General features: G+C 22.8%; 4 protein-coding genes across 7 annotated transcripts; 2 read left to right on the top strand and 2 right to left on the bottom strand.

Annotated features, from left to right (window-relative positions):
• The first annotated feature begins 749 nt into the window (after positions 1–749).
• Positions 750–7,783, top strand: LOC127285679 (heat shock 70 kDa protein cognate 5-like). Its single transcript, XM_051311812.1, has 11 exons — positions 750–1,022; positions 1,399–1,460; positions 1,667–1,812; positions 4,576–4,699; positions 4,991–5,299; positions 5,390–5,552; positions 5,638–6,094; positions 6,203–6,499; positions 6,588–6,775; positions 6,912–7,052; positions 7,132–7,783. The coding sequence occupies exons 1-11, from the start codon at positions 930–932 to the stop codon at positions 7,225–7,227; spliced, it is 2,076 nt and encodes a 691-aa protein (XP_051167769.1). The 5' UTR covers positions 750–929; the 3' UTR covers positions 7,228–7,783.
• On the bottom strand, positions 7,553–16,961 carry LOC127285671 (uncharacterized). The gene is made up of 5 exons (XM_051311799.1): positions 16,644–16,961; positions 11,279–14,592; positions 10,138–10,348; positions 9,793–9,995; positions 7,553–8,362 (listed from the first exon to the last, which is right to left on the bottom strand). The coding sequence occupies exons 2-5, from the start codon at positions 14,562–14,564 to the stop codon at positions 7,995–7,997; spliced, it is 4,068 nt and encodes a 1,355-aa protein (XP_051167756.1). The 5' UTR covers positions 14,565–14,592; positions 16,644–16,961; the 3' UTR covers positions 7,553–7,994.
• Positions 16,962–17,907: 946 nt separating this feature from the next.
• LOC127284957 (low molecular weight phosphotyrosine protein phosphatase-like) lies at positions 17,908–19,579 on the bottom strand. Of its 3 annotated transcripts, none has more exons than XM_051310711.1 (5): positions 19,432–19,579; positions 18,800–18,882; positions 18,418–18,608; positions 18,134–18,295; positions 17,908–18,044 (listed from the first exon to the last, which is right to left on the bottom strand). In XM_051310711.1, exons 2-5 carry the CDS (start codon positions 18,834–18,836, stop codon positions 17,961–17,963), a joined length of 474 nt encoding a protein of 157 aa, XP_051166668.1. In that variant the 5' UTR covers positions 18,837–18,882; positions 19,432–19,579; the 3' UTR covers positions 17,908–17,960. The 3 variants fall into 3 exon arrangements, with proteins under 3 accessions (XP_051166668.1, XP_051166650.1, XP_051166659.1); XM_051310693.1 differs by lacking the exon at positions 19,432–19,579 and adding an exon at positions 19,111–19,254; XM_051310702.1 differs by lacking the exon at positions 19,432–19,579 and adding an exon at positions 19,111–19,156 and having other exon boundaries at positions 18,800–18,899.
• A 148-nt stretch (positions 19,580–19,727) lies between these two features.
• LOC127284943 (sulfhydryl oxidase 2-like) lies at positions 19,728–26,395 on the top strand. Of its 2 annotated transcripts, XM_051310680.1 has the most exons (4): positions 19,728–20,008; positions 20,862–21,114; positions 24,107–25,284; positions 26,160–26,395. In XM_051310680.1, exons 1-4 carry the CDS (start codon positions 19,729–19,731, stop codon positions 26,186–26,188), a joined length of 1,740 nt encoding a protein of 579 aa, XP_051166637.1. In that variant the 5' UTR covers position 19,728; the 3' UTR covers positions 26,189–26,395. The 2 variants fall into 2 exon arrangements, with proteins under 2 accessions (XP_051166637.1, XP_051166629.1); XM_051310672.1 differs by lacking the exon at positions 26,160–26,395 and having other exon boundaries at positions 24,107–26,061.
• Positions 26,396–26,599: the final 204 nt, after the last annotated feature.

Below are 26,599 nucleotides of genomic sequence, written 5' to 3'. Positions count from 1 at the left end.
AATAGTGCTCAAATATGGAAGGGGTGAATCAAAAAAGGAATACCAACCAATTTGTTATTTTACACAATAGAGAAAACTTGTACTAAAAGCGGATATTACGTTGGTATTTCTGGTTCTGACCCTTAACGTCATAATTATCCCTCCCACGCATTTAATTTTCTTTAAAAATTCCCATTTTTATCAATGATAATATTATTACTATTAGTTTATTGTTTTTTTTAATTAAAATTTTTATTTGTTTTAAATATAAATATTGAAATTAGTGAAAATGTTGAAAATTTTTTTTATTATTGTATTTTTTAACGAAGGCCCTTTTGTGCATGGCTACGCCATTGGAAATGAAGCGGAAGTTAAAGTTGGCGCCAATAAGAAAGAAAATGAAATCGAATAATAAAAATATGCGTTATCAAAGTGCGCAATGCTATTTTTTAACATTTTCATTATTTTGTGAACCTTATTAGTTGTGACCACCAATTAAAATTTACCGCGAATTTACAGATATATAAAAAAAGCATTTAGAATTTTTTTTAGATTTTGAAATTACATTTTACATATGTTTTCTGTTTTCAGTATAATAAATTATTGTTTTTTTTTTAATATTTAAGAAATCTTACTTTTTACGTGTATTTACAACGTTTGTATTTTTTTTTTGTTTTTTTTTTTGGGAAAATATTTTCAAGAACATTCTAGAATTTTCTCTGCTATTTTGTAAAACTTGGAACACTAACGCACCTAACGGTTTTATTTGGAACTGTCTCTGAAACAGACGAATTTTCTTTCTTCTTGCATCATTGCACGTGGAGTTGCGCTACAAAAGTTAACTGTGGGTTTTTTTTTTTTATTAAAAGAATAAATTAATAAATCGGAAATATTAAATTATTTTTTAATCAAAGTTTAGTTAAAACGAAATTTTTTAAAAGTATTAGAAAATGTTGTCCGCTGCACGAATTCTTACTCGAGGATGTACCGGTGTCACTGCCAATATTACAAGGCGACAAGAATTTAGCACCATTCTAAGAAATGTAAGTTTAATGAGATATAAGAGCTGCTTTTTTATTTTTTTTTTGTTATATAAATAAAATTTGATTACTTTAATTAGATAATTGAAATATTTTTCCTTTAAATTTATAGTTTTTTTCCTAACCTCTTAAAAATCTTTGTATTTTAACAATAAGAAATTTATGAATATAACAAGCACGTGGTTCTCAAATATATTTATTTATTCTATTTTTATTTTAATTTTACCAAATGACATAATTTTGCAAGTTTGTAAAACATTTTGTCAAAATAAAATGCTTATTTGGAAAAAGTGATTTAATGTTTGTCTTTAAAATTTCTTGATATTTCGAATAAAAAAATTTTCAATTAATTTTATTTAAAAAATAATTAATTTTTCAGGGAATTGCTCCAATGGTTGCTTTTCCACAAAAGAATAGCGAAATTAATCAATATCGATATAAGTAAGTATTATTTATTTATTTTCAAAATAGAATATTAAATATAAATTAATATTTATAATTGAATATTTTTTCTATTTTGTCAAAAGCCACCAAAATCATTTGCGAAAAATTTTATTTAAGTAATAATATTATTATAATTGTAATTATTATTTGAATATTTTGAGTTTTTTTTTCTAAATTAATCTTTATAAATTTGATCTAAATAGATCTGAAGGAGTGAAGGGAGCAGTTATAGGTATAGATCTTGGAACAACATTTTCCTGTGTTGCTTGTATGGAAAGTAAGCATCCAAAAGTTATTGAAAATGCTGAAGGATCAAGAACAACACCATCTTATGTTGCTTTTACCAAAGGTTTGTATTTATCTCTTTTTTTCTCTCTTGATAGGGCCCAAATATGTTTTACGTAATACAAACTAAGTGGGAAAGGCGCTCTAAACTTTGTATTACGTAATGCATACAAATCTTTAGTCAGGGCTACATAGATTTCAACCAAATGGTCATTTATATTTAAATTATTATTTAAATCAAAGAATAATTTAAATTGAAATTAAAAAATAAATTTTTTTAATAAAATTCAATGTAATTTTATTATTTATTTGAGTATAAATTATTTTTTCACTAAAGGGAAATATTTAAATATATTGCCTAGAATGTTATCGGTTTTATTTAGTTCAACTGATAAATAGTTTTGAAATATCAGGAATCACAGTTCCAGGCCTCGGATTATATGACTTTTTCGACTATTTCCGACTTTTTTTGACTTATTTTAATAAAATGCGACTATTTCGACTTTTTTTTACATTTTTAAAAAAGTTTTTTTAAATAAAATATATTTTTTTTAGTATAAAATGCAGATCTCCTTTAGATCTTCTTTATTTCAATTATTTAACAAATTTTTAACTAAAATTCTTCACTAAATTAATTATTTTTAATAATTTTAATGAAATTCATCACAAATTCAATTATTTCAAATTATTTTTCAAGTAAAATTTTTATAAAATTTAACAATTATTTATAATTTTAAAAAAATATCAAATAAAATTACAAAAAATTTTTAAATCAAAATCATAAATCAATTTAAAATCAAATAAAATTGAATTATTTTCAAAAATTTCCATTAAAAATCAGCTAAAATTCAATTGTTACCCAAAATATAAATTCAAAATTAATTATTATCAAAATTTTCAATCAAAAATCAACTAAAATTAAATTATTATCCAACATTTCAATTGAAATTCAATTATTTTCCAAAATTTAAATTCAAAATCTTTAAAAATTCAATTATTTTCCAAATTTTCGATTTAAAATCAAATAAAATTCAACTATTACCCAAAATTTCAATTCAAAATCAATTAAAATTCAATGATTATCCAAAATTTCAATTCAAAATTAATTATTATCAAAATTTTCAATCAAAATTTCCATTAAAATTCAATTATTTCCCAAAATTTCAATTCAAAATCAAAGAAAATTCAATTATTTTCAAAATTTTCAATTAAAAATCAACTAAAATTCAATTATTCTCAAAAATTTCAACTCAATATTATTTATTATTCAAATTTTCAATCAAAAATCAACTAAAATTGAATTATTATCAAAAATTTCAATTATAATTCAATTATTTTCAAAAATTTGAATTTAAAAGCTTCTAAAATTTAAATTATTTCTAAAAATTTTTGAAATTTAACTATTTCAATTATAACTCTAAGGAAATTCAATTATTTTTAACTATTTTTATAATATTCTTTGAAAATTCAACTATCTGAAACCATTTTTCAATTAAAAATGGTTTTCAAATTATTGTATTTTTGTCTGCAGTGTCTAATAAATTTTTTAGTGAAAAAAAAAAATTTTTTTAATTAAAAATCACTTGAAGTTCAATTAATTTCAAAAATCTCAATTGTAAATCTTTGAAAATTTAATTACATTTAAAAAATTTTATCTAAAATTATTTGATAAATTATTTTTAGTTCTGTAAAATTTAATTATTGTCTGAAAATTAACAAAATCTTTTGAATTCAATTATTTCTAAAAATTTCAACTTTAACCCTTCCAAAAGTATTATTATTAAAAAAAAAAAAAAAATTATTTAAAAATCTGTAAAATGTTTTTGTTAAAATAAAAAGAATCGACTTTTTCGACTTTTTTTGTAATATAAATCGACTAAAACGACTTTTTTTGTGCCTTTAAGTCGATCCGAGACCTGCAGTTCTCTTTTTTTTCAAAAGAATCATTTAAAATTATAATTATTCTCCCCTTTTTTACTTTTAAAATTTTTCAATTGTTATAGTCAAGAAAAATTTTGATAACCAATTAACTAGGTGTTTATTTAACTGAAATACATATTAAGTTCATTGAATCAAATTTTTTCTTCATTCAATAAATTTATTGAAATAAATTAAAATAGTTTTTAAATGAATTAAATTTTTTTTAAAACAGCTGAAAAGCATATTTATCAAAAAGGGTTTTCTTTTATATGATTTTATCATTTCTCTATAATTTCCTCTAAAAGGGATCGAAGGTTGTCACCTATTTTTAAAGAAAAATTTGATTTAAGTTTAAAAAATTATCCAAATTTTAATTTATTTCATTTTCAAATTATCTAAATTTTAATTGATTTAAGTTTCAAATGATTCGAATTTAAAAAAATTTATTAGATACAAATTAGTAGATTTTAGATAATTAATTATAAATTAGTTTTTCTGTAAATAATTTACTCTATTATTCTCTAATTATTCTCTAATTTTCTGCTCTAGTAAAAAGTGAAACAAGCTTTTTTTAATTTCAAATTATTACATTTTTCTAAAAATAAAATTCATTTAATTTAATAACCATTTTTTTGCCAGGGAAATTGAAAAAATTTATTTTTTCTTAACTATAAATTTAATTATCTCAAAATTTGTTTAAATTAAAATTCAATTAAATCAAAATTTAGTGAATTAGAGAATTTTACATTTAAAAAAATGCAGTTTAATTTTCTAAATTCTACTGAATAAAAATTCAGTTAAATAAAAATTCAATAATTTTGATATCGACGTCACAAAAATTTTTATAAATTCACTGTGGGAAATAAATATTTATAATATAAAAGTAAAAAATAATTAAAATTTGTAGAAGGAGAACGACTGGTTGGAATGCCAGCAAAACGTCAAGCAGTAACGAATTCATCAAATACTTTTTATGCCACAAAACGTCTTATAGGACGTAAATTTGAAGATGCAGAAGTTAAAAAAGATATGTAAGTTTTCTTTCCATTTTATTTGATTTTATACTGTTTTTTTTTTGTTTTCTTAATCCTTTGAAGACCAAATTTTTTATTTTTAAACAAATTTTTCTGAGAAACTAATTAAAGTTTCTTGTCTAAAAACCAGAGTTTGAAATTGAAAATTTACTAGATTAAATGAAAAATATTGTTTCAATATTCCGTTTTAAAAACACTGGTCCTTAAAGGGTTAAAGAAAATAAATGCGGCAAAATAATTGTTTTTATATTATTTAACCTCTTTTTTTTTCTAAATTTTTAATCATAGGAAAATGGTGTCTTATAAAATTGTAAAAGCCTCGAATGGTGATGCATGGATTCAAGGTGGTGATGGAAAAATGTATTCTCCAAGTCAAATTGGGGCATTTGTTCTTACAAAAATGAAAGAAACTGCCGAAGCTTATTTGAATACACCAGTTAAAAATGCCGTGATTACAGTGCCTGCTTATTTTAATGATTCTCAAAGACAAGCGACAAAGGATGCTGGACAAATTTCAGGTCTTAATGTTTTGCGTGTTATTAATGAACCAACTGCTGCTGCACTTGCCTACGGAATGGATAAAACCGAGGATAAAATGTAAATATATTTATTTTAAAATATATTATCAATTTTTTGTTTCTTTTTCTTTTTTTTAAGATGATTAATTAAAAAAAAAAATTATTTCAGTATTGCTGTTTATGATTTGGGTGGCGGTACCTTTGATGTTTCAATTTTGGAAATTCAAAAAGGAGTATTCGAAGTCAAATCAACGAATGGCGATACATTTTTGGGTGGAGAAGATTTTGATAATGCATTAGTTAATTATTTAGTTGCCGAATTTAAGAAAGACGTAAGTTTTCTTGAAATGAAAATTTAATAATTAAAATAATAAAAAAATTGAAAAAAGTAAAAATTGTTAATTATTTTTTTTTTAGCAAGGAATCGATGTTACCAAAGATGCAATGGCAATGCAACGATTGAAGGAAGCTTCGGAGAAAGCAAAAATCGAATTGTCAAGTTCATTGCAAACTGATATTAATTTGCCATATCTTACAATGGATTCAAGTGGTCCTAAACATTTGAATTTGAAATTGTCGAGAAGCAAATTCGAAAGTCTTGTTGGTGATTTAATTAAAAGAACAATTCAACCATGCCAAAAGGCTTTATCAGACGCAGAAGTTGCTAAATCTGATATTGGTGATGTACTTTTGGTGGGTGGAATGACTCGAGTGCCAAAAGTGCAACAAACTGTTCAGGATATTTTTGGTAGACAACCATCAAAGGCTGTTAATCCAGATGAGGCTGTTGCTGTGGGAGCTGCAATTCAAGGTGGCGTTCTTGCAGGAGACGTTACTGATGTTCTACTTCTTGATGTTACACCCCTTTCTCTTGGTTTGTATATTTTGTGAAAATAATTTTTATTTTTAAGTATATCGATATAAATTTTCAGAGTGACCATCAAATCTAAGGCCTATTATTATTAACATTAAAATTTTGTAGGTATCGAAACGTTGGGCGGAGTTTTCACAAGATTAATTACGCGTAATACAACAATTCCCACCAAAAAGAGTCAAGTGTTTTCAACTGCAGCTGATGGACAGACTCAAGTAGAAATCAAAGTTCATCAAGGTGAACGTGAAATGGCAAATGACAATAAACTTTTAGGACAATTTAGCCTTATTGGAATTCCACCAGCGCCAAGAGGAGTACCACAAATTGAAGTCACTTTTGACATTGATGCTAATGGTATTGTTCATGTTTCCGCTAGAGACAAAGGAACTGGCAAAGAACAACAAAGTAAGTTATTAGCGAAAAAAAAAAAAAGAATTTTTCTTCTTCACATTTTTAATGTTTTATTTAAAATTTAACTAATTATATATTTTAGTTGTAATTCAATCGAGTGGTGGTTTAAGTAAGGACGAAATTGAAAATATGGTCAAGAAAGCCGAACAATATGCCAAGGAAGACAAAATGAAGAAAGAACGAGTTGAAGCTGTTAATCAAGCAGAAGGAATTGTTCACGACACTGAGGCTAAAATGGAAGAATTCAAGGCTCAATTGCCACAGGAAGAGGTAATTATTTTATATTTTTAATAATAAATATATATATATATTTTTTTAAAATAATTAAACGAATTTTTTAAAAAAAGTAAATATTTACAAGATAAAGAAAAAAATTATTTTTAATTCTTTATTATTATATTCACAGTGTGAAAAATTGAAGGAAATGCTTACAAAAATGCGAGAAACTTTAGCAAAGAAAGACGAAACTGATCCTGAAGAAATCAAGAAACAAGTTAATGAACTTCAACAAGCAAGTCTCAAATTATTCGAAATGGCATACAAAAAGGTAAATTAAAAAAAAAATAAATGTATTTATTTTTTTAAAAGTAATTTAAAAATTAATAAAAATAAAACAATTTATTTAGATGGCCGCGGAACGTGAAGGAGGACAAAGTCAAAGTCAAAATTCTGAAACAGAAGGCGAAGCTGAAAATAAAGAAAAGAAGGAAGAAAAGAATTAAAAATAATTTGTACATTTTGTAGGATCATTGCTAATCTTAATGAGAAGTAAAAGTGCATTTTTTTTTCTATTAATTTGCCATCTAGAAATTTTAAGAATATAGTTTTTGAAATTTAGTATTAATTTAAAATATAGTATTCAAAATTCAAGTTCTGAAATGTACGCAAAAAAAACCACTGGTGGTTACAAAAACTATATATAGTATATATATTTAGAAACAAATTTTGAATTGAAAAGACAAAACTGAATAGTGGAGTTAAAACGAAATATTGTGAACTTCTTTTTTTTTAGTGCAACTACAGAAATCACGTTCCTGAGTATGTATGAAAAAAAAAAAAACAATAATTTCCGAGTGCTTGATGATGAATGACTGTTATAGAGAAAATATTTAGAATTGAATGATAACGTGTAAATAAATTATAATTATTAATGTTACTACGGTAACGACAATATTATATTGTATTCCGATTTTTTATTTGACACATACGCATAATGACGTATTTTGCCTGTATTTTTTTTGTCCAAAATAAAATCATTAAAGTTTTTTCATTTCTCAAGTTCATTAATTTTTTTTTTAACAAACTATTTATTATTTTTCATAATATAATATCGTACAGTGTCTTAAGAAATATATATATATAATAACTAAAGTTATAATAAAAAATATATAATTTAATTATATTTTAAAATAGAAAATTTTAAACAAAATTGTTTCCTTAGAATAATTTTAAAAAAAATAATAATAATAATAAAGTGTTTTTAAAAACATTATGAAAGAAGTCGAATACTTTTTGTGCACAATTTTCTAAAACGATTGACAATAACTTTTTTCACACCCTTTGTGAGATTATGTGAAAGATCATAGGGATCTTGAATACACATTGGCGAATCGATACGGAAAAATTCGGGATCACTTTCATTGAATACAAGTTCAACATATGGTTTCATTTCATTTGGTAATGATTGTAAATGTAAAAATTCTTTTTTCGGCACAATTTCACCTAAAAGTGGACACGCTATATTAAATCTATAATCGAATGTAGCGTAAAAAGAGAAAAATCCTCTCAAGAGTTCCCTTGACTTTATTGCTAGTGATGATTTTGAAACTGTGAATTCTCTGCAACCAACTGGCCATCCTAAAAAAGAAAATAATTCCAAAATATCCAATTTGTTTATATAATAAAATAATAAAGGCGATTCAATACCTTGGCATTATCTTAAACTAAATATTAAATTTTATTATAAAAAAAAAAAAAAACTAATTAAACTAAAATTTTAATCAACATTAAACCAACAAAACTAATTTAAATTTTACTAAATTTTTAAAAACAATTTTACAATTAAAAAAAAATTATTTTGGGGCGCATAAATTTTCCATAAAAATTATTCATTACAATTTTCATTTTAAAGTATTTTATATTACAAATAATTATTTTTCAGACGAATTTTCAATTTTCAAATTAAAATTTAACAGAATTCTCATTCAATCGAATTTTATGTGATTTGAATTTTTAAATGACAGAAATTCCAATTCACCGAATTTTAATTTGTACGAATTTTTAAGACGTTAAATTTTCATTTGTCCGAAGTTACAAATGTCCGAACAAAAAATCGACAAAAAGATTTTGGTGAAATTTTTAAAATTGGCCAATTAGAAATTATCAAGAAAAACGTGATTCGTCAATTTTAAAAATTGTGACAAAATCTATCTGTCGATTATTTGTTCGGACAAATAGAAATTCGGTCAATTCGAATTTCTGTAATTTTAAAAATTCAATTGAATAAGAGAATTCTGTTAAATTAAAATTCTCTTAAATAAAAAATCAGGTAAATTAAGTGACTGTAAAATAAAAATTTTATCTAACAAATAATCGACAGAAAGATTTTGGCGCTGTATTTAAAATTTACCAATCACGATCTTTTTTTTGATAATTTCTGATTGGTCAATTTTAAAAGTCGCGCCGAAATATTTCTGTTGATTGTATATTATATTCGGTCGTTTGAAATTTCGGACAAATGAAGATTTGTCGTTTTAAGAATTATATCAAATAAGAATTCGAACAAATGAAAATTCAGTGAATTAGAAATTAAAATTCTATTGAGTGAGAATTATGGTAAACTAAAATTCGGTTAAATTAGAATTCTTTTAAATAAAAAGAAGAATAAAAAGAAATTTTGTACAATAAAAATTCTTTCAAATAAAAGTTCGGTATCTAAAAATTTTTTTTAAGTAAAAATTTGTTTTTAAAAAAAATTATGTTTATTATTCGAAAAATGAAAATTCGTCTAAAAACTAATTATAAAAATCTCATAAAATTCTTCAAATTGAAAATTCTAACTAAATTAAATTAAAAATTTAGAATTAATTATAATTTAAAATTGCAATTGATTAAAGTTTAAATTCGAAGTTGATTTAGAATAAATTAAAAATTCATTTAATTTAATTTAATTTTCTAAATTGATTAGAATAAATTAAAATTTGTATCGTTTAAAATTAGTATGAATTTAATTTTAAACAAATTAAAATATAAATCAGCGAATGTTTCGACAAATTAAAAAAACTTACCAAAAATGGATCTTGGACGGGGATTGTCTTTCATCAAAGAAGCAACACTAGGTAAAAGTTTTTTTGTTTGTAGATAAAAAATCACAAACCATGACATTGCATAATTTGTAATGTGACGTGATCCTGACATATGACATAATGAAAGCCATTTTTTGATGAAAAGTATCATTTCCTTGCATTGAGGATAAGCATCAAGGTAGCATCTAACAAAAAGGTTTTTTTTTCAATGAAAAGTAATTTTGTAAATTATATTTAATAAAAATGGAAAATAGAGAAATTTTATTATTTTATTTTTATTTTATTACTATTGCATTTTATTTAAAAAATATATATATTTAAACTTACTTTAATAATTTTGTATTTTCAACGCTTAATCCATTTGAAAAAGAAACATCACATTTCAATTGAGAATGACTGTGATAAACTTTTATTATTGGAGTTCTACTAGTCTCAATTACTCTTTCGACGCTCCATGCTTGCGAATCAAGTTTTAAACAGTGATGAATTTTATCAATTAAATCAATGTGTTGTTCAAAATTTCCATTATAAAAACCACCTGAAAATTTCAAAAAATTTATTATTTGTACGTCAAAAATTGTTGCCAATTCGTATTTTTCTATTCAGAAAAGGATTTTTTTTTTACAAAATTCAAATATTTGTTACAAAATTTAAATAAAAATCGGATATTCTAAACTTTTATACTTTCATTAGAAAATAATAAATTGGAAATTAATTATAATGCGCACAGCGTCTTGAAGTAAAATTCGAAAAAATGGAAAAAAAAAATTTATTATAGTTATTAAATTAATTTCACAGAAGTCTGAAAATTTAGAAAAATAATCAATTCAAATTTTGTCTTGTATAATAAAATATTATTTTTCATTGTTAATTTTTTTAAACACTTTTTGTGATTTTAAACAAACAAATGGTATGAATTTTTGACAATTTTCTCTTTATCAAAAAATAAAAAAAATACTAAGATATTCGAAAATAATTTTTTTTTTCAAAATTTTTAATTAATGCATAGAATAATTTTAGATCCCAAATAATTCCAGAAAAAAAACACCTAAAAACAATGTAAATTTTGTTCAATTAAAATAATTACACTATTCCCTTCCCTTAAAAAAATATTAAAAGAAGAAAATAATTTCCAATATTTTTTCAAGCTTTATACCTGAGATATTAAAATTTTTCGAAAAAATAAAATAAATTTTCCAAAATTTTCTGAAAAATATTTTATTCAAACAATCAGTTACTTGACTATTATCAAAATAAATATTTATTTCTATTAAATAATTATTGAGTCAATTAAAATGATATTTGTTTCAAATACAGAATTTATTGATACAAATAAAAATTATTCGGTCCAAGTAAATATTTATTTGATAATCGATTATGTGAATCAAATAAAAATTTTTTTTTCCAATGTTGTTTATAATTTCTTTTTTATGTAGAATTTATTTGCATGTAGAGAATCGCTACTTACCACAATCGAGAAAAATATCAATGTCACTATTCATGAGTCCCAAACCAGTGACCCTTGAACCAAAAGGATAGGCTTTGGCTTCAGGAAATTTTCTTCTCACAGCAAGTTCAAGACTTCTTATTAATTCACTCTCTTTTCCCTGATCAAAACGTACTTTATCAACTTCCGACATTAATTCTGAAATTAAATTCTCCAACGAACTAAATAAATAATTTACTTCTTCAGGCATAAAATCAATTCTATCTTCAATATTTCTCGTCAAATCCTTATGAATATTATCCTGATGACAATGTTTTGTATATTCATTACAATCGCCAAACCAAAGTAATCCACAAACAGCACAAGAATCAAAATAATAATTTTTCCTCTCATCAATATTCATTGCTTGCAATATATTTAAATGTTTTTTATTCTCCAAATGTTCAGCAAATAATATTTCACTTGAAAATAATTTTTCACATGGCCAACATGAATATTTTTCAATACAATACCAACTACTTTCAACAAGTGGAAATATTTCCTTACAAATCTCCTCTGAATGTCTTTTAAAACGTTCAACATTCATTCGATGTTTTTCACATTGAAAATGTTGTTGTAACATTGCATCCTGATCGGGAACAGTAATATCGCATGCGCAACATGTAAATAATTTTAAATTCGTTGCAGATTCAGATGATGAACTTTGATTGTCAACCATAAATTCTTTTGACAATGCAAGACAACTAAATTGATTTGGATAATTATTAAATTGTTTATCATCATCCTCAAGTTTTGTTAAATATTCATTGTGTTGCATTGAACACCAATGTTCATAAATATTTTGTAAATTATATGGCATACTTTTTTCACAAACAACACAATAAATAAAATATTCCTGTGCATATTTAACAAAAAATGAAAGATACGAACTGAGAATTATTTTTCTCTTTTTTTCCATTGACATTATATAAATTTCATTTTTTGTAAATGATAAATAATTTGCTTTATGTAATTTTGTCATTATTGTTGTATTTAAAAGATGATTTTGCGATGGTAATTGCGGTGTTCTTTTTAATGTTTGATTAGATGATTGTTGAAGTGATTTAATAAATGGATTTCTAAAATTATCAGAATTTAATTGATTAATCGATGTTTGTTGATGATTATTTGAAATTTGTTGATTCATAGGATAATTATTTAAAGTTTCAGGATTTGGAGAAAAATTATTAAAATGTGATGATTGTTGATTTATGAAATTTTTATCCATTGGATTTGTGGAAGGATTAATAAGAGGTTTCATTGGGGGTTTACTGACAGGAAATGAATTCATTGGTGGTTTAGGCTTAATTTTCTCGACTGTTATTTGACAGTCTTGATTAATTTTGGAATTACTATTAGATTTATTTTCCGTTGTCCATTGAATAGGCGGTGTTGGAAGAGAATTTATCAATAATGAAGGAATACTTTGTTTCATTAAATCGACGAGATTTGGTCTGGTATTAATAGAAGGACGTGGTTTAATTTTAGATGCATTGGCAGTTAATAAAACTGGAGGATGATTTCCTGAATTTCCCGATGATTGTGGTACAATTTGTATAGAATTACCAACATTTTTGAATGTTGATTTTGAATTCATTGAATCGATTTTTTGTATTTTTGTTTGTTCCGTGTCTATTGAATTGGTGGCCGTTCTTTTTGTTGTTCCTGAAACGCTTGGCGATGATAATGATGATGATGATGATGATGAAGAATCGGTTATTTGCATTTTTTCCATTGAACCCGTTGGTAAGTGAATTTTTTGCCAAGCTGGATTGAGATGTTTTTTGAGATGATTTTCCACTGATGTATTGTCGTACATGGATTTTTTGCAAATTGTACAATATATATATTTTTCATTTAGAACCACATTGTGTGCATTAATAATCCATTTGAGATTATCGGGAATTTTTAATTTGCATTTCGTTAAAGATAAATTATTATCTTTAGTGTCATCTGTTAGGTCGATTGTTTGTATTTTTGTATTATTATCAGAAATATCATTCCATCTTGTTTTTCCTGATGTTCTTGTGATGTTTGTTTCTGTTTTAGTTGGTGATTTATTATCTGTTGTAATGTCATTCCATCTTGATTTTCCTAATGTTCTTGAGATTTCTGTTCCTGGTGGTGGAGGTTCTGTGGGATAACCAGCTGGTAAATGAACTTTTTGCCATGATGATTCCAAATGTTTTTGAAGATGACATTCAACAGCGCTGTTATTGGTTAATAATTTTTTGCAAATTGTACAATATAAATTTAAATGTGTCACAAGTACTTTGTGACCAGTTATAACCCAATGAAGATATTGAGGAATTTTTAATTTACATTGAGATATTGGTATTGATTTTTGATTAATGTTCATTGAATTTTGTTTTGATTGAGAGTCTTTTTGTATTTCTTTTTGTTGATTTTTATTTGGATTAGTTTCTTGTTGAACTGTTTTATGTGTTGCCATGTGGGGTGTTATTTCAGAGAGTTCGGTGAAATAAACGTCACATATTTTACAATAAATTTTGTCTTTCATAACAATAAACATATTTGAAGTAGTGAGCCATGTCAAATGTTTGGGAATTTGTGATTTAAATTGAAAAATCAAATTTGTATCTCTTAGAAGAAGATTTTTGTGCTCAATACTATCAATGTGTGAAATTGTATCTTGAAAATTATTAAATGACAAATTACAAACATGACAATGATATAATTTTGAATCACCAATGAAAATGCGATTACAAATTAATTGATTGAATTGTTCATCACTATTTTCATAGTGAGTATATTTTGCCGTCGATGCAGATGTTAGATTCCAATTTTTTAAATGTCGCGAATCTTTTAAATGATCAATTGCATGAAACCAAGTGCCATAAAGATAATTACATAAATTACATTTGAATACTGTACTACGATGTTGAGAAACAAAATGTCGAAAGAATGTGTGTGACAAATTATCTGGTTTCAGCCATGAGACAATATTATGTTTTTGTATGTGTTCTTTTGATTCATCCCATGTTGGTTGACCGTTGCAAAATTTACATAAAAGTTTAACTTTACCATTTTTTAATGGCAGGACAATATTAAAAAATTGATTAAAACGATTGAATTGTTGAATGTGATATGGATTATTGGAATGTGTTATGGCATTTCCTTCTGAGCGTAATTTACATCCACAAACAAAACACTCATATGGTAATATTATTTTTGATGATAAATCAGGTTTTGAGATATTGAATACAATTCCCTTTTTCTCGAGTTCTCTTACACGAAGGCTACTCATTCTTTTTTTTTTTTTGTTTTTTTGAATCCTGAAAAAAATAATAAAAGAGTGTTTGGAAAATTAAAAAAAAAAATAATTTTTGTTCAAGAAAAATCAGATGTGATTTTTCTCTTATAAATAATAAAATTACAATTTTAATATTAAAAAAAAAAAAACCTTATAATTTTGATTGGTGGATTGAATTTTTGAAGAATTCATCGATAAATAGCATAAATACATAAAGCATATAAATACAATTATGATTAATAATAAACTTAATAAATGAGTTTTGAAATAAATAAATTATTATGTAGACACATTTTCTTAAATACTAAATCTTAAAGCATAAAATGTTATATCTTCACTGTAGAATGTCTTCAAAAAAATTTTTTTTTAATACTCCAAGTTTTCATCGATGGTTTTTCTTGATTCTTCCATTCCTGAAATTGTAATTTACATTTTCCTTGACTATAAAATTAGACATTAAATCTAAAGGCTGATCCTTTACTTAATAAAACAAATATTTGAAAAATAAGTTATTATCCTATGTAAATAAAAATACACTTATAAATTATAAATAAATTAATTTGCATAAATTATATGCAAAAAAATACATTTCTGCATTTAATTTTGTATAACAATTTTATAAACCTTAAAAGTAAAGAATTACAGACTAAAAATTAAAATATGTGTAATGAAATACAGTACAATAAATTATGACTACAAAACAAAAAAAAAAAAAATTTTGATGTACTTAAGATATAACAAGAGTCTTACTCTTGATTTTGCAATTCTGTCGAAAATAATTGCAAATTGCAGCAGCTGTAAAAAAAAGAATTATTCTAGCCTATTCTGCAATTATTCTAATCCACAAATCAAAAGAAAAGGTTAATAATCTGGATTCATTTCATTTTCATAATAAATCTATTCCATTCAAAGGTGTTGCGGTGTATATTTTTTTAAGAATTTAAAAAATTTGTTTTCAAAATTAAAAATTTGAAGCTTGTTTTACAAAACTACTTGCATTCTAACCTTAAAATTCACTTTTGAAAACAGATTTTTTTTAAAAAAAATTTTTAAATTCAAATTCCAACGTAAATATATAAAATTTTATAAAATAGTACAATAATATTGTATTGTATAGCTATAAAAAATCTTTCATAAAAATTATTTTTCAAAAAATAATCCACAACGACTTTGCCTGAAATATTAATTGATCCATATGTTTTTGAAATGATACATTTAAACTACACTAATAACTATAAAGTATTGTAAAAATTACAATTAAAATATTTCAATAAGAACTAAAGACAACATTTCTTAATTATAATTAACAAATTTAAATTCTAAAATGACAATGTTCATTTAAAAACAATTTTCAAAATCATTTCTTGCAGAGGTTATATCTGCCTGAAATATGATTATAAAAAAAAAAAGTATTTGTTAATATTTTACTTATTAATAAAAATATCAATAAAATTGTACTTATTTGCTAGAAGTGTGATAATATACTAATTTAAAAAATTTTATTGTATTTAAATTGTTTCTTAAATGAAATTTTACACAATGAATTTTGACTTGAGATTTGTTTAAGCTTTCTAAAAAAAAATATTCTATGAAATTATCTGTCACTGTGTATATTTAACATTATAAAAATATGATATAATAATAAAAGTAGAAGTGTTATTTTAATTTTTGTTAAAATATATTGTTTTTACATACATGTCTAATTTGACACTTATCATGTAAATATGCGTAAAAATTGAAACAATTTCTTTGTTAAAAAACTTACAGTTTATTGAAAGAAGTGATGACTATACACGTATAGATAATCAGGAATTTCTTTTTAATACAATTTCAAAAAGAAAAACATTCACTTCTTTTTAACAAATGAAATATTCCGAGGAGGGAGTGGATTCCCCCCTATATTATTTATATAAAAGATTTTAGTTGTTTTTGATTAGTTACAATTTCGTCAAAAACATGTCGTAAATTTATCATTGTCATTAATACGCTTTTATTAACACAATTATAAAACAAAGAAAGTTTATATTTCTTTGTCTCTTATTTAGTGACATTTATTTAAAAATTATATCTTACCTTTTATCTATTTGTAATTCTAGATATGTGTCGTATTTCTCACGTCAAAATAATTTCTGTATATGAGTCGATGTATTTGCTATCTCGTGAATTTTAACCTTCAAAATGTTTCGATAATAAAAAAAAGAAGTAATCCACGTTCACAAAATACTGATAAATTTTTAATTTTTAGGAACAATATATTTTATTTTATATATTCTTTTATTCAAATCAATTCTATAAGGAAATTCACCCATAACTCCACAAAAAATAAAAAATTATTTCTTATTCATGGAAACAAATCAGCCAAAACTGTTAGTTGTGTCGCCATTTTTTTTTTTTTTTGTAAATGTTGTAAATACGCAAGTCAATTGAACGCTAATATAACGTATAAATACTTATTTTGACTCACTTTTTGCAATTTGGGAAGAACTTCCTTTATTCGAAAACTAATTTTTTTATTCACTATATTTTTTAAAGATTATAAAATTATCTTCAAAATTGAGACTTGAAACTCAAATTATTATTATTTAAAAAAAAAATAAAAATTTATTTTTTCCTGAACTTTAAATAATAAAATATTTGTATAAACATTAATATTTGGTGCTTATAATGTTCATTTAATTGAATTTTGTATAAATTATTTAATTTTGTATAAATTATTTGATTTATAATTATATTAAAAATATTGTAGAAAATTGACCACCATGAAGTTGGCGTCGACGCTCAGCGTCAAAAATGGTTTTTTACGGGACAAAAAATATCAAATTATTTTCTTTCAAGATTTTCAGTCCAAATAATGCCTTGAGAAATAATTTTCAAGGTGTTATATTGTGGACCCAAAACCTTTTTAAAAATAATTTGAAATTTTTGGTCTCGTGAAAAAAAAATGATTTTCGACGCTGAGCGTCGACGCCATCTTCATGGAGGTGAAAAGTTTAGAAATTTCTAGCGAAATATATTGTTAGAAAGAAAAACCGTTTTGAAATTATTTAAACAAAAAGGATCATCAGGCCCACTTTAAAATTTTTTGACAAATATTCTTAGAATTTACAGATAAATAAAAATAAGTAAAAAAAAATCGTGCTCGAATTAAAAAAAAAAATTAAATTGTTTATAAAAAATCGTATTTTTTATATAAAAAATCAAAACTTTTTTTCTTTTTTTTTAAATATTTTTTCGTAGTCAAAATTTTAAGGCAACAAAAAAAAAGTGATTTTCGTACAATAATAGCTCCGGTTGACGGTAATAAAAAATAAAGGTAATTAAAATTAAAAAAAAAAAATTCAATGAAAAACAAATATTTAAATTATTTATTAAGAAATTTAAATAAAATCATCATAATTTATGTTTGTTAAAAAATGCCTCAACACTTCTTGTACATTGTTCGAATGCTTTTTCAAAACCAGCTCGACCATTATCCTAAAAGTAAAAGAAAAAATTTTTTTTTTACTTCTCAAAAGCAATAATAATTGTTTATAGAAAAAAAAAGAATTATTTAATATACTCACATAATAAGGATCTCTTATAATTATTTCTCCCTGTGGATCATATTTTCCAAGAAGTTCAATTTTTGCTTTAGAATTTTTTGGTTTCATTCTATCCAATTCTTCCATATTTTCTTCATCCATACCAAAAATCCAATCAAAATTTACAAAATCCTCTTTTTTTATCTATCAATAAAAACAAATTTAATTTTATAATTTATTTGAAAATAAAATAATTTTTTTTTCAAATTAAAATAAATAAAAAAAAAAAAAATAAATAGAAATAAATTTTTAAAAATTTATCTCACAGGTCTTGCTGCATGAGAATAAGTTGTAATTCCCTTTTCTTTGAGTGTTGTCATTGCACGTTTATCAGGACTTTTACCAGTATGATAACCAATTAATGCCGCACTCTTTACCTCCCATTTATCCTCTAAATTATTTTTTTTAATATAATCATCGAATACTGCTTCCGCTATCGGAGAACGGCATATATTGCCTGTCAACAAGAAATAATGATTTAAGCACGCATTTTTTAATTACAGATAAATATATTGTTGAAAATACTTGAAAGATAATATTTAAAAAAAAAAAAAAGCTGCGATGTGTTTAAAAAAAACATATTATTGAAAATTTAATATTTATCAATAAAATCAGTATTATTGTATACATATAAATTTTTTTAAATACCTAAACAAATCATTAAAACACTCTTCTTGTCAGACATGATTCTTAAAATAAATTATTTTCCCCTCTTTATTAAAAGTCTCAATCTAAAAAGTAAAAAAGACTGAAATTAAAGAAAAAATTGTTTAAATTTTTTTGAAAATAATTTTACGAATTTTTTGAGGTTATGTTTTTAAATTTACGATCAATTTTGCCGAAAAATAGAGTCTATATTTTAAAAATACAACTATTTATTTATATAATAGAAATTTATACGAATTTTATATTTAAACAAATAGAAAATTTTCAAAATAAACTAATAAAAATTTTATTACTGTCACAATTTAAAAACCGCTTATTTACACGTAGGCATGTAAGACAAGCGTCAAATATCTACAAGATCTACAATCAAGAAGAGGGTCATTTGCCCTTTGACTAGTAACAAATCAGTTCATATAGATTCAGTTTCATTGCAAAATATAAACAATGTTTAAATTTATTTATTATCTAATTATAAATAGTTGCATTATCAATAATGTGTCAAAATAATAATTACTAAATTAAACCCATTGTTAAAAATTCCCAGTTATTATTTTTAGTGAATAATAATGAAAAGATGCATATTACATATATGTCATACGTATCACTTGAGTCACCTGATAGTTGGAAAATAAATTGTCTGCGGTTGCGGTTGTGTAGTGAATTTGTTATCGTTTCGGATATAAGTGCATAAGAAGTGAGAAAAATTAAGTTTTTATATATACACATGAACAATGTCCCTTTAAACGCATGTGACATATCAATATTATTACGAGTACAAGTGTCAGATGCTTTTTCAATATAAGTTATCGCGTGTAACCAGTGTTCAAATATATTTTGAAATATTTATATTCAAATATATTTAGAGGTTATATATAATATATAATATACCAGAGTATATATAAAAGTGAAAAATGAAGAGACAGTTTTGTTTTATACTTTTACTTGAAATATTTTTATTATTTTTATTTATTGGAAAACATGTAAATGCATTTGCTGTTGGGAAAATAGATGAAAATGAAAATCAAGGACTTTATAATGAAAGTGATCATGTAGTTATTCTCAATATAACTAATTTTAAATCATATATTTACAATAGTAAATCCAGCTGGTTTGTTGAATTTTATAGTACTTGGTGTGGTCACTGTGTACGTTTTGCACCAATTTGGAAAACATTTGCTAGCAATGTTGTCAGTAAGTATATATTTATATATAATTAGAAATTTAATTAAAAATTAAGGTTTATATTAAAAAATAATTAATTTTCTTTATTATGTATATCTATATATTTTTTTTCACCGGCTCGATCTTTACTAAATGTAATATGATAATGTAATAATTACATTTCGTGTAAAATTGCATTAAAAAAAAATTTTTTTTATCATATTGCCACCATGTTATTAATAAATATATGATTTAGTATTTTTTTCCACTGGGATATTGGGTATTTTACGTGAAGTGGACAACCTCGACTTTGGTTTATTTTTCAATATTACTTCAAAAAAATTTTTTTAAATATCTTAAAAAATAGTTTAAATTACATTCAGTATATTAATTTATAGAATGAAATCTTTATTTAAAAAAAAAATAAGAAAATACGTATTTCTTATTTTATTATTTGATAAAAATTATGGAAAATAAAATTTTTTTAAAACTTTGATAAATTTTATGAATCTGGAAAAAATAGTGCAAAAGTCAGTGAATTTTCTTTCAAATTCTGTAAACCAACTAATTTTACATATATATATTCCTAAAATATTAACTAATTGAAGAAAGTATTTTTAACATTAAATTGATAAATTTTAATTTTCAAACAGGGATTTTTCATATGGACTTTTCAATACCAAAAAAAAGTTATTTTTCAAAAATAAACGAACAAAAAAGTGATTGTAGCAAAAAAAAAAAATACTGTTATTCTTTAAATTAAATTTTAGGAAATATATTGAAAATAAAGCGTGATTGAGAAAATTGTCAAGAGAAATGTGTTGAAAAAAAAAATATTAATCGAAATGTTGATCTTATTTCTAAATCAATTTATTTATTTCAGATTGGAGAACTATTGTTCGAATAGCAGTTATAGACTGTGCTAATGACGATAACAATCCTATTTGTCGTGAATATGAAGTTATGCATTATCCAACGGTAAAATTTTTTTCTATTAATACAAAACCAGGATCATTAGGATTGGAAATAAAGAAAAAAAATGACGCAATTGGTTTACAAAATGATTTAATTAAACAATTAGAAATAGAGCAACAGGAAGGTCGAGGTTCTTCGTGGCCCAATATTGTTCCTTACAGGTATTTAAAAAAAAAAAAAAATTTATTATATATACATATATATAATTTCAGAATTTACAAACTGTTACCTTTTTTGCAAATTTCCCCATCTGTAATCTAATTTAATTTCTTTCCTCTTTCACTTATATATTTTCTTAAGTTTTTATATTTTTTTAATCTAAAGTTCAATTTATCAAAAATTGAATTATTCGAATTTTTAATGAATTTTCCTTTCTTTTTAATTAGTCGAAACATTGATAATTTTATCGACTTTAAATAAAAATTCATTAAAATTTTAAACAATTTAAATTTCAATTTTGTTTAATTTTAATCAATTTGAAATTCAATGGATTCAAATTTAAAATTATATTTAAAAACTTTCATATTGAAATTTTTAGTAATAAAAATTAAAATCAATTTATAATTTTATATTAATCTGAACTATTATTGATTTGAAAATGAAAATTTATTCTGAATTTCAATTTATCAAAATTCATTGAAATATACTTTTTAAATAATCTGAATTTTTTTATTTGTTAGGATCCATTTAAGTATTACGTAAAAATGATTCAGAGAGGGAGGACGAAGCTGAAGTACGCAACGTTTATGATAAACGATTTTGAAAAAACTAATTTTTAAAAATGAAAAATTCTACAATTTTTTGCCTATAAAATAATATTTTTTGTATTTTTCATTAATCAGTAAATTATAAAAAAATAGATTTTAGGCAAAAAATTATAGATTTTTTTATTTTAAAAAATTATTTCTTTAAAAATTGTTTATCATAAACGTTGCGTACTTCAGCTTCATGAGGGAGGGATCTTATGTAACATTTTTTTAAATTAGCGTGAATTTCTATATAGAGATGTATTTTCGAAAAAAAACGCTACATCATAACACTTGTGCCAAACATATCCTATATATACTATATAGTATATTTTTCAGTCTTTCATTATTTTCCTCCTCCAATTAAAATTTTAATGATAATGAAAATAAAATGAACATTTCTAGAATTAAACAGTGTAAATAAATTGCAAATTTTTTTTTGGGTAAATGATATACAAACTTTTGTATAAATTCAATTTTGTGTAATTATATAAAATAATTTTGTAAATTATATTAATTTAGAGGAGAGAAAATGATAGATTTTCATCTTTTCTATAAATGATTTAATTGAACCAAGCTTGAATTTATCAATATTTTTCATCCGATTTCAAAATTATTTTGGAAAAATTTCAATAAATCTAAATTTAATTAGTTAAAGTATTTTACTGATTAAAATAATAATCAATCTAAATTTATACTAATTTTAAATGATTTAAATTTTAATTTCTTCTCTTTGTTACAAATTTTAATTGATTTATATTTCAAATTATTCGAATTAAAAATTTTTCAAATTTTAATTCAGTTAAATGCAAATTATCCGAATTTCAATTTATCCACATTTTGATTGATTTAAGTTTTAATTTCTCCACAATTTAATTAATACAAATTTTAAACTATATTAATGCTTCAATCATTGATGAGAAATTTGTAATAGATAAAAAATAGTTACTTTACACGATAATTGGTTTTAACTATCTCGTTAATTTGTGGATGTGAAATATAAAAATAATTAAATTTACTATGTAAAAACATTGATTTAAATTAGAAAAGTGGAAAAATAATTTATTAGTGTAAAAAAATAATTTTTTTAACATCCCTTAAATATTAATTTAGAGAAGATAAATTTACAAATTTTAATGAGCCAAAAGTTTTGAACGTTCAAATGAACAAAATATTTTTTTCAATCTATAAATTATTAAAAATTATAATTTCAATGTAAAATAAAACAGTAAATTAAATTAATAATTTCTTTTTAGATATTTAAAACAATATTTTTTAATAAAATTCGTATTTAAAGAAGTTACAAAAAAATTTTTGTTCATTTGAACGTTCAAAACTTTTGGCTCATAAATTTTAAATTTTTCTAAAAATAATTCAATTGATTCAAACTTGAATTTATCATAATTTTTCATCGATTTCAAAATTATTTTGGAAAAATTTCAATAAATCTAAATTTAATTAGTTTAATTTATTATTTTTTTTAATTAGTTCAATTAAATAAGTTCTAATTAATTTAATTAGTATTTTACTGATTAAAATAATAATCGATCTAAATTTACCCTAATTTTAATTGATTTAAATTTTAATTTCTTCTCTTTGTACAAATTTTAATTGATTTATATATTTCAAATTATCCGAATTAAAATTTTATTCAAATTTTAATTGAGTTAAATGCAAATTATCTAAATTTTGATTGATTTAAGTTTTAATTTCTCCACAATTTAATTAACCCAAATTTTAAACTATATTAATGCTTCAATCATTGATGACAAATTTGTAATAGATAAAAAATAGTTTTTTTTTCCATTCATTTATTTTAGGAAAAATTTTTTCTTTTTTTATCTATATTTTGATAATTTTTATCTTTTTCATCTTTCCCATGATCTCGTTAATTTGTGGATGTAAAATAGAAAAATACTTAAATTTACAATGTATAAACATTGATTTAAACAAGAAAGGTTTTAAACTTTTCTAAAAATGATTCAATTGACTTAAACTTGAATTTATCATAATTTTTCATCGGTTTCAAAATTATTTAGAACAAATTTCAATAAATATAAATTTAAATTAGTTGAAAAATTCGTCTAAAAAATAATTACCTATTACAAATAATTTTCTTTAAAATGAAAATTCTAATTAATGATTTTTATGGGATAATCATGCGCCTCGGGAATTTCAGAAAAAATGAAAATTTTATTCTTGTGTCAATCCTGATTAAATTATTTTTTGTATAACAATTTATTTTTAACATTTTTATAGAAAATTAATCTTTAACGACAATAATAAATGAATAAAAATTTGTAAAACTTCAAAAAGTATGTTGAAAATGAAAGTAAAATTCAAATTTTCTTGAAATTTAATGATAAAATTTGAAAAATTTCTACTTTATTTACTTTTTTTTTTGCAGAAAAAACGAACTCGAGACTATTTGGAAAGCAGTTACAAACGATGTCAAATATTGCTTATTAATATTTGAAACTCCCGATTCCTATGTGGGAACAAGTGTGATTTTAGATTTTGAAAATAATTCCGTAATGCACATAAGACGTGTAACATCTGAAAATGAATTACTCTGTGTAACGGCTAAAGTCACTAAATTTCCAAGTTTAATTCTTCTTCAACGTGATGGTTCACAAAAATCGATAAATATAAAAGACTCGACACGAGAAGGTGTACGTGATACAATTAAAAATTATATGGAAACATTGGGAGTTGATGTAAAATTACAAAAACCAATTGAAGATGAATTAAAATCAACTTTTATTTCTCATGTAATTGAAAAAGTGCCCGATGCTGATAAATCAGAAAATTCAATTCAACAATTTGGCGATGTTGTATTTCAAATTGATTTAGAAAAAGCATTACGCTATTCTTTTGCACATGAAATTTCCCTATCGAAAATAATTGAAGGTGAAAAAATGAAAGCGCTAAAGGATTATTTAAATATATTAAAATTTTATTTTCCAATGCGTAACAATGGAGGAACATATTTATCATCTATTTATAAAACAATAAAAGACATGAATGAAATTAGTGGTAAATATTTTCGTAATTTAGTTACTGAGACGGAAAATAAAATCTCATCAGTTTATTCAGGTAATCTTGAGTGGATTGGTTGTCGTGGTAGTACATCAACTTATAGAGGATATCCCTGTGGTTTATGGACAATGTTTCATATGTTGACTGTTAATTATGCCAATAATAATATTGACGACGTTGATTATGATCCGGCAAAAGTTTTACGTGCAATGCATGGTTATGTGAAACATTTTTTTGGTTGTGCTGAATGTTCACAACATTTTCTTGAAATGTCAAATAGAACTAAAATATTTGATGTTAAAAGTGAAGATGAAAGTATTCTTTGGCTATGGAGAGCACATAATGAAGTTAATAAAAGATTAGCTGGTGATTCAACTGAAGATCCTCAACATAAAAAAATTCAATATCCCGCTAAAAATGATTGTCCATTATGTAGAGATGAAAATAATAATTGGATAGAGCAAGAGATATTATTTTATTTAAAGAAAAAATATCAACAAAATGACATAAATATCTATGGTTCTATATTAAATTTAAATAATGAAGGTAATAATAATAAAATAATAAACAATAAATTTATGGCTAATAGCGCTGTTAGTAGTCATCGAAGATTGGGTTGGGATTTTAATATTTTTGACATTAGTATTTGTGTTGTATTATACGTTATATCGGCTTCAATTCTTATTCTTGTTTGTATAAAATTTGCATCGAGAAGAAGTTATAAAAAGAAAAATTATGTATATAATCTTTTTGGTAGAGTATGAAGATAAGAATTTTTATAACTATAGTTAAAATTACAGAATATTTTTTTTTTTTTATTAGAAAATTTTAAGGACAATCATTACTCTCTAAATTTGAATTAGTTAAAAATAATTAATTTTATTAAAAGTCAGTGATTCAAATTATTATAGTCATTTTTTTTTTTTTTTTTATTTGCAATTAGTGATTTTTCCACTAAATGCTGAATGAAAAGGTCAGCCAAGATTTTAGTAACAAATTTATTATTTTTTACTAATTTAAATTTAAACAAGGATTTTTTCCTTATAAAAATCAAACTTTAAAGAATTTAGGTCTGAATTTTTTGTTACTACAATATTATTATACTTGTGTAAAATCACAGTTCTTCCCTTTATATTGAAAAATTAATTTACAGATTATTGTAAATATAATTTAATATGTATATATTGTATAATGCTTTTGTAGTTATATCTCAAATGATTGTGAATATTGATTATATAACAAAAAAGTATTTTTTAGTTTACCTGATTATACAATTTATATAATAATAGTAATAATTGAAATTTATATTTAAATATGTAATATTTAGTTTAAGACTGAAAAGAATTTTCTTTATACAATCAATTTCAATAAATAATTCTATTAAATTATAATTATTCAGTTCTTTTTTTTTTTAATTACAGAGCTCGAAGTTTACGACTTTTTCGACTGAAAAAAAAAAATTGGGACTTATTTCGATTTATATTATATAATTTTAGAAAATTTATTTTTTATTAGGACTTTTTAGAAAAAATGTTATGAGTTTTATTTTTGAGAATCATTCTAACTCAAAAATTATTTTAAATATTGGAATATAATTTCAATAATTTGAAAAATTAAAGATAAATTCAATAAATATAATATTTGAACAAAATTTGAATTATTTTATAGATTATTTATATACCTATTTATTTATTTTGATTTTTGATTGAATATAATTGAAGAAAAAATTTTGATATTTTTATAAAGAAGAAACAATTTGAAAATTTATTTTTGTGTAAAAATATTCATAAATTTCTATGAGTTCATACATTAAAAACTATTCTATCTAAAAAAATCTTTTAACATAAAAATATTTTATAAA

The sequence above is a fragment of the Leptopilina boulardi genome, unplaced genomic scaffold (assembly GCF_019393585.1).
Source record: "Leptopilina boulardi isolate dan_hultmark-lab unplaced genomic scaffold, ZJU_Lbou_2.1 LbouV2_121, whole genome shotgun sequence".
NCBI lineage: Eukaryota > Metazoa > Arthropoda > Insecta > Hymenoptera > Figitidae > Leptopilina > Leptopilina boulardi.
Note: the sequence above shows the minus strand (reverse complement) of the source record. Positions and strands in the feature narration are given on the sequence as shown.